The following is a 15,573-nucleotide window of genomic DNA, read 5'->3' on the forward strand; positions in this document are numbered from 1 at the left end:
TTTTCGATAGCCTCCGTCACCCTTTGTTCGATCCGAGGCGGGCGGTAAGCCTCGTCGCATTCGTCGTCAAGCAGATTGAAGGGTTTGCTGCGATATCCTCATTCTGGCGAAGTCGTTTTTTTCCGATTGCGTCGACGGTCGGGCTCGTCAAATCGATCGAGTCCGAGCGGATAGTCAGCGGGCCGACGGACAGACAGACGGCAGGACAGGCAAACAAACAAACGCACGCGGTACATGAGTGAGTATCAACTGGAAATTAATTCATCCGCTTCTCCCTTTGTGACGCGAGAGGCAAGATTCGTTGCTGTTGATCGCGTCGTACTTGCGAAATATTTATGAAGCGGTTCGTATTCAGCCTGGTCCCGTACCTTGTACACATTTGCAGAGAAGCCGCGCCGAAAATTATTCGCTCAACGTTACTCAGCCGGAGGCCCCACTTACAGATAATGAATGACGCTTGCGCGGATGGATAGTTTGCCGGCTGGCTGACTGGATGGCTGGCTGGCTGGCTTGCTTTTCCATACTCCCAAACTCTCCTGGGCGAGCAGACGCTCCTCATAGAGATTCCATCGGAGTTTTCAAACGCTTAGTGCCGCAAGCGCAGTGTCGTCTTCGCCGGAGCGTATCCGACGCAGCCACCACCGCCGCCGCCGCCGTAAGAAGATACTTAAGACGGAGACGAGAAGAAGATAAGAGCTTTGTTATTCACAACATCTTCTCGCGACCGCTCCAGCTCGGCTTCCCTTCCGTTCGAAAGGCTCTCGTGCATCCGTTTGCTCCTGATGCACCGGAGCAACTATTATCTACGACGTCCCGTCATTATCACCGCCGCCATCACCGAGTTCATCATTATCGTTATTGTTGTTGGTCGCGTAGGCGTCAGAGTCATCGTCGTCCCTCCCATCGTGGTCTCCATCGTCATCACCTCCAGATTTAGAAGCCGAGTGAACGGAAAGTTCCGCAAATCTAGACCGGCGCTATTCTCTCTGGAGTCGAGGAGTTTGCACGGAATAGTAGGTCACTGCAGGGAGTCGGTCGTCTCGAGTGAGATTCGCGCCAGTCATCAGAATTTTTCGGAGTCCCGATGGACCACCGTCTTCGGCGAACGTCGAAGGTGGGAACTCGTTCACCGCAGGCGAGAACGACACTCCGTTCGGAATCAAGGCCACAGCGGTGGTCTGCAATTAAAACCATTTGAACTGTGGGCTCCGCCGAGATTCGGTGAGAGTACCGGAACGGAGGGCCGGTTGGGAGACCGAGCCCCGTATTGCTTTCGGGCCTGATTTACTTTTCTCCGCTAACGCAGCCGACTTTATACTAGACGGTCGGCTCGACGATCGATCTAGAGATCCCCGCCGCGGGCTCCTTTCTGCTTCTTGCTATGCTGTAAAATTGCAAATGGATCTCGGAAGCCCTGAGCGCGTCGTCAAATGGTATTGAAATGAGCCCTGGCTGAACGAAATTCGACTAAATCAGTGTAACCGGATCGAGTAAGCCGTCTCGAGCGCCGCATTTTATTCGGAGTTACTTTTAATTCATTATCCGAGACTGACTAATTCTCAAGAATGGTCAGCCTTTCGATAATGAATCGAGCTCATCCTTCTGTTTGCCATGTATTTCCGTCGGCTCATGATGCTGCTAGATGAACGAAGTCAGAACGGTTCGCTCCCGATAATTCCGCCGGAAACGAGCTCTGTGTATGTTTCTCCGTGAACAAGGGTCCGGACCAGCTGCCGTTCGGTCCGGTACCAAGCAATGATTCTGGCAAGACGCAGAGAAACCTTGCGCTTTCATCGATTTTACCGCTGAGAGCCACTGGCCTACGTGAGACGGATACCGACGCAACAAAGCCTCCCACCGCTTGACGGGGGTAGTGATAGATTTCTAGATTCGAAACAGTGGTTGAATCGATGTGTCGTGTCTTGTCGCATCCCTTGCTCGGAGGAGAACTTCAAACGCATATAAATCGTGGAGTTCTCCAGACCAACGCCTGCCTCGTCCCACGGCTCTCTCGGAGACTGTTGAGCGGATCGCCTCCTTGTTCCGACACGGCGTTTGACTCTGTGATTAATAGCCTCGTAGAAATTCAAAACATACAATCTCTGTCGCACGTCGATGTGATCGTGGACTCCTGCGAAGTCATCGAGAGAGAAACTCCGCTCACAATGAAGGGTCCGACAGACCGGAACGGAGTCGATTTACCAGCAGACGGATCGATGGCTGATAAATAATTGTTTCCTTCTTCCTCCCGATTCTTGGGAGGAGGATCCTCGAATATTTGGGCGACTCCGATTTTATTCCCTTAATCATCACAATCAGGAGTTCCGGAATTATGGGGAGCTTCCGATAAATCCGTCAGATATCGACAGCTTTCCCTCCGGGGCTCCCAAGTGTTGGTTGTTCCGTTCGTTCTCCTCTCTCTCGTTCTGGCGTGAGCCAAGCTCCGTGCGGTTTCCTCGGCTCTCTTGAACCGGGCAATCGTCATGCGGGGCTGGGAATCCAGACATTACAGCGAGATTAGAGCGGAGATTCCGAATCAGTCGTTATCGATATCCAATCGATGCTTCCCGTGCAAAATAGCTGTCGTTTGTCTCCGGAGTGTTCGCCTCGACTGCTTTTCCAAGTAACGAGGTCGGGTCCCGCTCAATGTCGCGTCGTGAGCTCTAGGTATTCTTCTCCGGGAGACAAGGAATTATACTTTTGCTCTCCCCCATGATGCAGCCGTTTCCCCGCTGATCCTGTTCCTCTTGCGGAAAATCATCTGCTGGAGTCTCGTTCTCGAGTTCACGTAGGACAGTCAGACCCGAGAGGAGATCAGCAGTCTGCGGAGCTCATCGGAATGAACGAGCTCCATGAACGAAACGTTCCCCGTTCTTCTCGACGAGCTATGAGACGGGGGGAATGCTCGCCTCTGATATGGCAGAGATCTCCATTACAGGCGTGGGCGCGAATCGAGAATCGCCGTCCGCGGTACAGGAGTGGACGGCTAGCCCGTTGGCTCCCTCGCTACTCACCTCAAATCTAATCGCTCTAAATCTAGCGGAAAAGTTCAGCTTTTGATGGAGATGACTTTTCTCGTTCGTTGACCGAGCTATTTGACCGCCATTACTCCGCTATTCGTGAGGTATGGCGTCAGGCATGCGATTGCAGCGTCTCATGCGGCACCGTCCTCTTGAACCTTTTCCTCGGCCAAGACCCGACGACGCCGACGTCTCCAGGGCTTCACGAGTGTTTGATTTCGCGGCCCGGTCGATTGGGTTCGATAGGGCAGCGCATACGGAACATCACTATATGGAGGAACCTCTTGCGTTCCAAGGCCCGGAGCCGAGCTAGGCCCAGGAAACAGAGGAGAGCCGCCTGGTCGACTCGCTGTCCGTACGTCTGCCCATCCGACTAGCCAGCTGCCCAGCCGCCCGCTCCTCTGCCATCCCGTTCGTCAAGGAAACGCGTACGGAGTCCATAATTACCGAGGCGCTACTACACTGCGGTCTCTAACGATGTGGGATGCGATGTGTGTTCGCACGCCAGCGCGTCACGTCATAGTAACGCATTAATCAGGACCAAGCAATGTGAACGGCCAGCCAACGATGTCTAGTCCGTCCGCAACGCATCGCTTCATATTGCGGTTCAGTCGCAACCGTCAAGTCCACCGCACGTTCAATACTCACTCACCAGCTCGGCTAGGTGATCGGTTGGTTGTACGGCCGTTCGGTCGGTCGGTCGGTACCACCGCCCGCCCATCGACTGGAGCCGCTGGCGAAACGTGTTCCTCTCATCGAGGATTGTGGAACGGTCGACGACAGTCTCATCCTGCGTTTTATTCTCCTTGTATGATAGACTTCAGAAAGCGAGCGAGACGAATTTCAGCGCAGGCCTCCGTGCCGTCTTTCAGTCGAGGTGCATAAATTCCATTAAGGACAGCAAACAAGCCGGCGAACCGCAGGCTTCCCTCGACACACGCGAGGCCTGATGGATCCTTCTGCTGAACAGAACAAATGGTCCTCTATCGCTGATTTTCGAATGAGATGTGCCCACCTTCCTACTGCTCGTTCTTCCATCCGTGCTCTTGCTCCGAAGAGAACTCTGCCAAAGGGATGACCGGCTGGTTCAATTTTCTACGAAGCACGAGCCATTCAATTGCGGCGTAGATTTCGCAACACGCTGGCGGAAATTTCAATGTGGTCCCCTGCGACGTCTTCGAAGGAGTTCCATTCGAGCTCTACGACATCCTATGGGAAGGATCATACGAATGCGCCGTTGACGTCATGGGTAACAGGGGCGACTTGATTAATAAATCATCAGAGACTGCGCCCATCCAATGATCCGCGTAGAATCGGACCGTTTGCGAACTAGATTCAGCACTTTAACGCACTTTACGGCGTCACTTACGGCTGTCGAAAAGAGCGAAAGTAACGACATCACGAACATCGGACGAGTATATCAAGATATCAAACCACTTTGTCGGGGTGTGAACGAATGCACCGGCTCGAGTACGAGCTGCTTCTCGAAAAACGTTCCAAGACGCGGGGTGTATCAGGAAAAAATCTCCATGTACTCCCTCCGGGGGGGAAGTCGATTGAATGAGTATAAGTAGGCGCTTGTCATCGCGGAGGACTGTATTTAAGATCCGTTAAGCCTACACGTGACTATCGTATGTAGGCCATCTGGCCGGTGTGCTAATGGTGGCCAAGCGGTCGTTCGCTAGGTGCGGTAACGCCTAACCTCGCCTCTCTGTAATTGCACGGTCATGGCTGGCAGTCGAATATTGCGCTTCGTGGCAAGAATATTGTGACGCCACTTGCCAGTTTCTTCGAGGGGTCTCATTGGAATGGGGAACGGCTCAGACCTTCATCACTCATCTTTTACTTCGATAGCGGTCCCGAGCTTCCCTCCTGGAGCTTCGTATCCAGAAGCCTCCGTCTAAAAAGAGTGGCTCCAACTCGGTGTATCCATTCAAGTTTCGCTTCGCGAGGCTCAATCAAGTTCGCTTAGGTTCTTGAGCGGACCTCAACTAGACCCATGTTGACGGACACTGACGAATAGTGACGAACAGAGCATCCTGAGGGCTTCGGTCAAGGATCCCTTTTGTGATTCAAAATTTATTGTCAGATAGGTAGACCATCGTCGGACAGCCACCCGAGTTCACTAAGAAGTTTCCCTTCGCTGGGGGTGATAACTTATTCGAGAACTTTTTTTTTCGTCCGAAGGGTCGATGGACTGGTATCCGAAGTAACTAACTCACTTCCCCAACGTTCGTAGTGATACGCACACCGTGTATGCGAGGGATTCGCATTAGGTGGATTGTTCCCCGAGGAGAACATGGCATTATTTACTCTCGACAGGCATTACTTCAGCTGTTGACTCGACTTCTCCCGGGTCGCCTCGGCTCGCACGGTTCGCGTGTGTCACGCTGACGACTCACTTTCTTCTGTTTCCAATTTTTCAGCATCGATCGTGTACACCGCTGTGGTGAGAGGCAAAGTAGCTTTGCCGTGCAGCATCGAACCCCCAGGACAGGACGATGAGGTCGCTCTCGTTCTCTGGTACAAGGATGACATTCCCGCGCCAATTTTCACAATCGACGCCCGTGGATCGCGGGACCTGGAATCGGCGCGCCAAACCTCAGTCGATCAATTGGGCACCCGCGCGGTCTTCAATATCGCCAACAAGCCCTCGTTCCTCCAACTCGATCCTGTCAACGAGGCCGACGGAGGAGAATATCGGTGTCGAGTCGACTTCAAACGAGCTCGTTCCATAAACACCGTCATCAATTTGCGAGTTATCGGTGAGTCAATGAATTTCCTCCGAGTACGCTTTTGCTCCATGTAGCTAGGTGGCAGAGACCCACTCGATTCGTACTGCGGGGAGCCGCCCATTGAGTGGAGTGCTCCTCGATTGTTTTCGGGGAGAGCAGTTCGTTTTCGACTCTGGTTCGGCGTCGAAAAAAAAGTTCTCCCCGATCATGGGGATCTCATGGATGGCGTTGAGCCATTTTGTCGACCGCGGAACCTGTTCACTGGAATGGATTCATTAAACAATTAAGAAAGATATCTTTAGAGATCCAAAAGGCCACCGCAGGAGCTCCGATGATTCGCGCACATCGTTCGTTGGATGTGCTTGTTCAAAAACACGTAAATGATATTTATTGAACGCATAATCGTAGCGGACGCGAAGCGCGCCCCTCGCTGCCTACCGAATTTGACCGCTGAGGGCGGCGGCCAAAAACAGGAGCTGCTCTCTCCGAAATGAGCAAGATGCCATTGCATCTTGCCATAAGAATGGCAATAATGAGTCAATTGTTCCCCGTTCCCTTTGCAGTGCCTCCAGGAGAGCCCGCGATCTTCACGGAGAGCGGAAAAACTTTACGAGGACTAGCGGGCCCATTCAACGAAGGAGATCCCTTGACCCTCACTTGCAAGGCCGATATCGGTGAGCTTCCTTCCTCATCTTTCTCCCCTTCCCCTCCATTCAGCGGCGAAACATTCGCGAGGGCAAAACAAGCGGGATGATGAGCTTTGTATCCGGGTTTCTGATCGGAGGGACAGACCGATGTAGATATTTCTCTGCTCTGTGACATGCGTCAGTCCCCAGTTTCCCGAGGAAGGTGTGAAACGAGTGAGGTTCCTCGTCGTCGTCATTCAAGCTCGGAGGTCGCAAAAGAATCCCAACCAGAATATGAAGTTTTTGTCAGTACGACGCTGTCGTCGACGATCAGGATTGAGCAGGCAATTTGGAGGGAAATTCGGCGCTTCTCCTGAGGACGACAGAAGGAAGGCCCGGCGCCCCTGCCCCTGTCGTCAGGACGAGTTGTTTGTCCGAGTTGCCAAATAGAGTGGGTTGTCATGCAAATCTTTCCTCGTCAGGCAAACCACGACCTACGTTGCACTGGATGCAGGAGAACCGGGTGATCGACGAGAAATTCTACTTCGATGTCGACAGGAACATCGTCCGTAATACTCTCGAAATCCCACAGCTGAACAGGTCGGACCTTCTCGCAGTGCTCACGTGTCAGGCGGCCAACAACAACATCACTTCACCGTCGCAGACATCGATCACGCTAGACCTTAACTGTGAGTCTGTGAGACGAAACTCTGTTTTGTCCTGCGCGGTCACTCGGCAACTTGATAATAATAAGTCGACATGACACTGATTCGGGCATTCATTGACGCTACCGGGGACACCTTTAAGTGATGGAGTTTATTGTTCGCGGCAGCATTGCGGTTGCGGCCATGATAGGCCTGTGAGTGATCTAAAGTGAAAGGGGCTCTTCGATTAACGTTTCCCGTCCTGCAGTGAAACCGTTGGATATAAGTATACAACCACCTGAACGATCGCTCTCGGCTGGCAAATCCGTTGAATTAGTCTGCACGTCAAGCGGTTCACGACCGCCAGCTGTGTTGACTTGGTGGAAGGGCGATCAACAAGTCAAAGCAACCAAAGAGGATTTCGCCAAAGGTCAGTGAGGCGGAACGTTGCCTAATTATAATTATGATGCAGATGCACAATCGAGCGGAATCCATCTACGGACCTCCACATGTCAACGTGGGGAGATGATGTCGCCGACGTTTGGGTAACGCTCATAATTTCTTATCGACGCAAATGCTAATGCGTCGCTACTCGCTTACGTATCGGTGCTCGTTGCTGAATCTGCACGACCGGCACATTCTGGGCCTCGATTAGCGAATTTCGATTAGCTATTAACGAATGAGTTACAATGAGCGTTCTGTGTCTACGCCTGCCGACCTTCATTGATTGTCGGAAAAACCGGTGGTACTCGAGATTCCTCCCAATATCTCTCCAATCGGATATCGTTCGACTTGTTGACGGAGGGTTTCTAATTCCCATCATTCCTCAGGTGGTCTCAGCACGAGTACGAGTGTCCTCGTTTTCACGCCGACGGCTGATGATCACAAGAGAGTGATCGCGTGTCGAGCCGAGAATCCCTCGATACCTGGCAGTGCTCTAGAGCAGAACTGGAGATTGGATGTGCACTGTGAGTATCTGGCGCAATAACTTCTCCTAGATCGATCGCTCACCGTACGATCTCGATCACACTTGTACGAAAATGGATCGGAATCCAAGGTCGCACCCAAGGACCGACGAAGTTGCGAACTGATGTCCCTACCGGGTGAAGATGTCCACTGTGAGGGCTGAGCTTGGAGTTTGCCAGAGCTTTCGTTGGACATCCATTGTCTCGAGGAGCCATGGGCGACCGCTCGTCGTACATATGAACCGAGTGAAACCTCAGTACCTAACTCTAGCATTCCCTCGTGACCACCGAGGGAAATAAGCTCGTGTAGATCATTGAAGACAAGCAACACTCGATACCGCAAGCAGCTACATTGTACCGCCTTGCAGATTCGCCTCGGATGAAGCTGACGTTGGGAAGCAACTTGCGGGAAAGCGACATCCAAGAAGGTCGTGACGTCTACCTAGACTGCAAGATTCGCGCCAATCCGCTGACATCTGAAGTTATTTGGGAATTCGAGGGCCAAGAGCTCCAAACAGACAAGAACAAAGGTGAGTGCCTTGGCCTTGCGTACAATCGAACGCGACAGCGAGTAAAAACTCGGTGAGCATCCCACGTGTGTAATTTTAGAATCATATGATGGCCGCAGCAAATCGCTGACAGACCTATTTCACATTTACTTAGCGACTGATTGCTCAGTCAGAGTGATCTATTATATTTTCCGTGGCTATCGATTGTGAGAACTTGAGACTCGTCGCATGTCACGAACATTGTCGAGAACAGGGAGCGCGCTCTTGATTGCGCTTTGAACATCTGTTCCGGATGTGGTGAGGAGAAGTACATTATCTCGCATGCTCTCATCGTTTCCTTCCTTTTTGACTCCAGGGATCATTGTTAGCAGTTCGTCCCTTGTTCTGCAAAAAGTACAACGTTACCAACGCGGCTGGTACACTTGTTCAGCCACGAATCGCGAAGGTGTGGCCATTAGCAACAGACTGTATCTACGAGTGAAATGTGAGTTCCCTTTCGACGATCTCGCTGGAACGAGAGGACGGGCGGCAGAGGTCGTCATGAGTGATTACTGAGACTCTATTGGGACGCTTTGTATCAAGCGACCGAGTCGGAAAGTCGAATGAATAGAGATCCGGATTGCAGGATTAATACATAGCAGCAAACACGAGCGGGCGGGTCTATTTCGGACCACTTGTGCGCAACTCGCATGAATACACATGAGCCGCGGTGAGATGCTCCGAATAATGAACGGATGGATCGATCCACCTTTTTAATGACCCGGTAGACCTTTGAAAGGGGGCGAATTGATCTCTAGCGTTCTATCGATTGTATCGAACGTCGAAGTGCTCCATGCGGATACTTTATCCACCGAGCCCCCATCTGACGCGGTCACGTCGATCACCGATGTGCAATTGATCTTAATGGAGACAAACGCGGGCAGATTATCTCCTCGACTGGCGACCCCAAAAATTGTTGCAAACGTCAACAACCGGAAGACGTGCGGAAAGTCCGCGACGCCGGCGGGAACGCATGTGCATATTGACAGAGATTTCCGCGAGCTCTGATCATCACCGTCTCGCCCCTCCTCGACGTCTCCTGACAGCGATCAGAACACGAACGATTCGCTCGTAGAATAAAACGCGAACGCCCAGTCGATTACTGTTCTGGGCTGTGGGTTTTCAACGACAGCACATTTCAGATTCCCCGCGTTGTAAGGAGACCCAACGACGAGTGTACGGGGTGTCTTTGCACGAGACCACCTCAATACGTTGTGATCTGGACGCTGATCCCGAGTCGGAGATCGAATACACCTGGGCGTTCAATAACTCACAGGGCAAAAGAGCAGATCTGAATCCTGTCACCGCAAGTGCACACCGCACTTCAAGGTATGTAGAGAGAGCGACCCGCCCCGGACAAACGCCGGGAATGTACCGAGAGCCTCACACCCTAAGCAATTTATTTTAGCTGTCTTACACTGCGAGAATCTCGGGCTTTCCCTCTGGGATCCGCCGCGACGCTTCGAGTCTTTCCATCACGAGGCGACTGTTGGTCTTCTTTGTTGCTCAGCGTTTTCTTTTCTGCTCAATAGGTCCATCATCAACTATAAGCCCATGACAGAACAGGATTATGGAGAGCTCCTTTGCTACGGCACTAACGAAGTAGGACAGCAATTGGTTCCATGTGTTTATCAGGTTGTCGCCGCTGGTACTCCAGACCCTCTGGAAAATTGTTCCCAGGTAAACAAACTCTTTCTGTCTAGTCTGAGTTCCGCAGACTCGACGGGGTTTTCTTCCCGACGAGAGGATGCGCGGGATCGAGCCCGAGTTTGAACCTGTCGCCAGCCACAGGGATAGAAAGCATATTTCACTCGATTGCGGTCTCGTCGGAGCGAAGTTCCGTGGAACCTGAAGAGGGCTACAATCTTCAGTTCATGCGCGACGGAACGATGCGCGTAGGCTTTCAGAGAAGGCTTTCCGTCGGGGCTAAATTGAATGAAAATTTTCGCGCAGGTGAACGCCACCGAGAGTGGTTTTACAATCGAATGCACCGAAGGTCCCTGGAACGGAGGCGTCGCGCAGTCGCAAGTGTCATTCGTGGCGGAAGTGTTCAATGTAGACACGCAGGAATACGTGACCAACGTCACAGTCGAGGGCTCTCCGGTGTTTCTCTTTAAGGAGTTGCCTAACGCTGAGAATAATGACGCCGGATACCGTGTACAGATTAGCGCTCTAAACCACAAGGGTCGAAGTTCGGTCACGTTGATCATAGCTCATGTACTCAACGCATCGAAATACACCCGTGAGTTCACCGGAAAATCCATATTTTCGAACGATACGAGCGCAGTCTCCCTAAATGATCATACCGATCAAACCGATTTTGCGTCTTTTTGCAGAGCCACCACGGCTAATGGTCATCCGACCTGTCATTGGAATCATTTTGGGCCTTATCATAACAATAGCATTTGTGGGGTTCTTTGTCTTCACCCTTCTCAAGTGCAAAAAATATCAAGCTCAGAACAAAGGTGAGCCCGACCGCTTCTATCGATCCGACCGCAGAGTTTTATCTCAATACTGACGTTTCTCCGATTGAATAGGTCCACTAGATGAGTTTTTTTTCTCTTCCATCAGCTCTCGAACCGCAGAAGAACAGCAAAAAGTAAGTGTCGAATTCATTTCCGGATCTCGTTGTCATATACTCTGCCTAGGAGCCTGTCGTGCCTCATGATTTTTCCAAGCCGGTTTGGTTCAGACATGCGGGAAGGATTCAGGGCGAGCTTACGCAGTGTCGAATCTATTTCCTGGCTTTCACCCGTGGCCTCGAGGTGTTTCGCGACAGCCTCAGATCGATCGAAACAGACTCCGGACTACCAAGCTGCGAGAGTGATCCACCGGAAACCGCAGAAAAATTATATTGCCCTTTGAACTTCGAATCAACGTGAAGTCGGTGCAAATCTCCGATCTGTTGCCCCTCTATCTTCACCACGGGGAACTCGAGGGAATGTGCTACCTGCCAGTTCTCAAATTGACAGCTCGCGACGCGGTCTGAGAGTTGTGATATTCTTCCCGGTCCATGAAGATGTTAAGTGCCCCGGGCAGGAAATCACCGAGTTCAAACAGCGGACACCGTCGAAGGCGATCGCAGCCTCGTTTTGGAGCACGCGGGGGGGTCAGAGACAATTAAATATAAACAGTTTAATCACAGCCTCTCCGACCTCTCGGTCCGAGCTCAGTCGCTTGTACCGAGTTATCGATGCGTAGCTGAGACGAAATTTTGTGACTTTGCCACTGGACTCGCTCGGGGCTTTTCGTACATATTCGTAGATTCCTCAACGAGCCTTTGCGGAGCTTCGGTCGAAGACCCAGTGAGCACTGATTGCAGATGCGTTTCTCGGGTGAATTTATTCACACGACTGTATTACCCTAAGGGACAGGAAAAAACTCCTTCGTGACAAGCCGCCGCGGATGTGCGCCTCAAATTGCGAGCAGATGGAGGCTCTCAAGATTCGATCGACCACATGAATAGCTCCACGGAGCGCTTTCAAGGAGAGAGTTTCCGAGTTCAGATGATAATAAGCAATCTCAAGTTTGGCTCACGTTCGGCGGGAAGGAAGAGGGGGAGGGGAATAGGGGAAACGGGAGTCGGCAGTTCCCCCCAATGATTTTACTTCGTCGACTTCCCTTCAACTTTTCGAATCCTCAAAAACGTACGTCTCCTAGACTTTTATTCATGCTCCCTCAGAAGGGTGCAAAATGTGCCGCTCCTTTCCCACGGGACATTCGGCATCGGTGGATACAGATCGAGAACATCGATGTGGTGGATGACTTCGCGACCGTTTCCACTGGGATGATAAGTTAGGTAGAATATATCGACTTGAGCTGGGACCTCGATGCCCGCACGAATTCTGGTCGAGTTCCACTCGGCCTTCCTTGCCCCCGACTTCTTACTTTCGTATTCGAAAGCTTCTCCTTCTACCCTCTCAATATGAAAAACTTCACCCTTCCCAGGTCGGTGACCGTCATCAAAGCGGACTCCCTGAATAGCCAAATGGGCCCATCCCCTTTGAGCTGCTCAGAATCCTTGTTTGACCTTGAACGCGGTCCAGACATCCTTCAGCCAAGCGGTTTGGCCTCAAACGAGATGAAGAAGAACGTTGTGTCAACAACCGTGTCTGGTAAGTTTCAGCGCGACCACTGGCTGAGATACTCGGTCAGCAGAGCGTCGACTGGCCTTCTCGGGCAGTTGTCGGCGAGCTCGGCCAAACACTGCTGTGCAGAAATCAGATGGGACCCGCATAACAACATCATGAGCCCCTTGTCGTTTCAGATTACTGCGAGGACGACGACCGGGGGTTCTCGATAGACATGTTTTATAAGCCAGCCCTAGCGGGTACAGATACTCCAACCGAAATACCTCACAACCAGACGACGGTTAGCCCTGTAAGTGCAGGCGGGAAGAATTAGTTAATTATTTATACCCTTGGCATCGTTAGAAGGCTGACATCCTGCATTTCGTCTGATAAATGTCGAAATCGATCATCGAGCTATCCCGGTTTCATCTTTATTCGTAATTCACTCATCGTCGTCGTCCTTGTCCCTCGTCGTTCCCTCACGAGCCCATGGCTTCTTATGCGGCTCGCCTCGAGCCCTCACATGGAGTTCCAGATTCTGGAGATAGAAGTCGCTCTTACAGGAGGAAATCCCCGCCGACGATCATCTTATGCAGTCGCTTCTGTTTCAGAGTTACGGGTCAACTGGATCAGCCTCTATGTCTATATCACCCTTAGCCGACCTACCTCTAAATCCCGCAGGGGTATGCGGAACCTTGCGGGGGGTTCACCACTCACAAGTGAGTCTCTCTTCCCTATAGGAGCGAATTTCGAGGAGAACTCCGGAAAATCCGAATCCTCGCGTTGTATGCCATGCTGAGAGTCCTCCGAAGGCGGTCCGGAGCTGAACGCGAATTGTTTCCAAGAAGCGCAACCCACCGAGAAACCCAGAGTCGATAGTATGGAGATGAGGGCTCACATGTGCTTGAGGGACAATTTTTTCCGAGCGAGTCGATTGCCCCAGCCGACCACTCACAGATTTCGAAAGAGCGCTTTAGACTTTTGAAATATGCAGTCCGAATTAAAAAAGCTCTCGAAAATAGCACGTTAACGGTATGAATGATTATAATCAGATTCGAACTCCTGGTCCTGTCTCATTATCCCCAAGTTGAGTTCTGCGATAATGACCTCAGGGCGACCTTGGTCAGTCCGCGAACACGTATGAATGGCTGATGTATTCAGTTTGAGAGAATCCGTTCGGGTAGAAGTTGTTCGTACCAGCATGTTCCGAATCAGGGAAATCTCACCACAGGCCCAGCATTAAGCGGAACATGTTTCCGGGTTACATCGATAGTTCGTGCGCAGCGATGATACGTGTGCGTGCCTGTGTCAGTCCGTAGCTCTGAGAACGATGAATGAATATTTCATTCATTTGAAGCTATTTCGCGATTCCAGGCATTATCTCGCCAGCTCATGGAGCAGCAGATCCATGGAGGGCCGATCGTAGAGCTGTATGCGACCTTGCGGCAGCATCACGGGAGTGCAGCACAACGCCTCGATCATCTCCGGCTTCACAAAGGAGGATTATCCACAGCCACTGCAGCCACAACAGCCATGGGACTGGGAGACGGGGCACGCGGGTTTGGTGAAAGAACCGCGTTATCGGGGAATAGTGGTGGTGGTGTTGGGAGTGAAGGACTCGGAAGCAGTGGAAACTGTGGAGGCGGCGGCAATAGCAACGCCGCTGTCGGTGGAGCGATGGTCGTTCCGCCTAGCTTGACGCAGTCATTGAGTCATCCTCATTCACCCTCGGGGGCAAGTGTCATGCCTTCTGAATGTGACAGTACGATCTCTTTTCTGACCACTCTACAACGGAAGAAGAAACAACCTTCCGCAAGCATCGCGGAACAGGACAGCTATAGCTCGAGGGAAAGTTCCGTATAAATGTAGATTCAACGGACTGACAAGCGGCTATACAAAGCATGTTGAACCAAAATTCGGGGCAAGATAAACGGAGAAAAATGTGTGATTGATGTCATCCATTGACTGAATGCCGAGACCGTGTATTGCTTGGTTTGTGTCTGATGTGAGGGCGAGTCGATCATTCGATCGACCGCTCGGTTGATTGACGTGCTCGGAGTCCGGGAAACCAATAAGCTGCGTTGTACATAAGATTACCACTATTGTGAAATGTAAATAATATATTTCGAATGGACTATGTACACAGAGAAACATCTATGAATATAGCGGAATGGTGACCAAATACCCCTATTTGCCTTTATTGAGTACCTTCGACACGACTATTTCCTCTATCGGAACCGAGTCTGAGATCGGAAACTTACAGGAAAGGAAACCCAGGGAAAAATCCCATGTCCCAAGAGGACGGCGTGCGGGACCATTGCCCATTGGATAGTCCTTTCTTCTGCGTGGGCTCGTCTCTTCCGAGCTCCTCAACATGGAACGAATTCAGAGCTCTAGATCCCTCACCGTCTCCCCGAACCTCGCGGTGAGTGGATCGAGCAGCTCGGAGTGTACGTACGAGCGTACGATGGGAAAACTCTCCAAACGGACGTTCATACGACGGAAGCGAGCCTGTATCTGTTGCATCTAAACTTTTAGGTCTATGCCCGACCGAGCTGATCCTATGCCCGGGGAAATCGTACAACTCATGCAGCAAGCTTATGGAGATCATCGAGACCCGTTTTTCTTGGACCGACTGATCCGTGCAGGTCCTGCTTATTTGGGGTAGAAGGCTCGCGGGGAGGGACACGGGCAAGGAAAAGACCGCTCGATCCGTTATTTCCCTGATTGGAAAAGTTCGGTCCCGATTTATAGGATCCGTTAGGTTTCTCACAGACGAAGTCAACCCTCGAATAAGACTCGTTAAACGAAATCTGAATTTGAATATCGTATCGCGAACTTCCTCCTCAATTTGGATGTTCGCCCCCCGCTCGTGGGTTTGAGCTCTGACTCGGAGTCTGAATAAATCTCGATGCGGTTTTCCAACGAGGGAATTCCGGATGGCACAAACGGGGAACCATTGGAG

The 15,573-nt window shown here is 51.5% G+C and overlaps 1 protein-coding gene across 1 annotated transcript in view; it reads left to right on the forward strand.

Annotated features, from left to right (window-relative positions):
- The first annotated feature begins 2,646 nt into the window (after window positions 1-2,646).
- The window catches only part of LOC100906338 (neural cell adhesion molecule 1), a 132,154-nt gene continuing 119,227 nt past the window's right edge, over window positions 2,647-15,573 (forward strand). Inside the window, exons 1-16 of the mRNA XM_018642219.1 lie at window positions 2,647-2,656; window positions 5,447-5,785; window positions 6,319-6,429; window positions 6,864-7,070; window positions 7,294-7,455; window positions 7,856-7,993; window positions 8,359-8,520; window positions 8,855-8,983; window positions 9,681-9,867; window positions 10,071-10,218; window positions 10,492-10,780; window positions 10,875-11,003; window positions 11,110-11,137; window positions 12,487-12,653; window positions 12,806-12,918; window positions 13,983-14,172. Of these exons, the coding sequence (XP_018497735.1) occupies window positions 2,647-2,656; window positions 5,447-5,785; window positions 6,319-6,429; window positions 6,864-7,070; window positions 7,294-7,455; window positions 7,856-7,993; window positions 8,359-8,520; window positions 8,855-8,983; window positions 9,681-9,867; window positions 10,071-10,218; window positions 10,492-10,780; window positions 10,875-11,003; window positions 11,110-11,137; window positions 12,487-12,653; window positions 12,806-12,918; window positions 13,983-14,172 (2,509 nt within the window). The remainder of the gene's footprint in view (window positions 2,657-5,446; window positions 5,786-6,318; window positions 6,430-6,863; window positions 7,071-7,293; window positions 7,456-7,855; window positions 7,994-8,358; window positions 8,521-8,854; window positions 8,984-9,680; window positions 9,868-10,070; window positions 10,219-10,491; window positions 10,781-10,874; window positions 11,004-11,109; window positions 11,138-12,486; window positions 12,654-12,805; window positions 12,919-13,982; window positions 14,173-15,573) is intronic.

This window comes from Galendromus occidentalis, unplaced genomic scaffold (genome assembly GCF_000255335.2).
Source record: "Galendromus occidentalis unplaced genomic scaffold, Mocc_1.1 scf7180000076583, whole genome shotgun sequence".
NCBI lineage: Eukaryota > Metazoa > Arthropoda > Arachnida > Mesostigmata > Phytoseiidae > Galendromus > Galendromus occidentalis.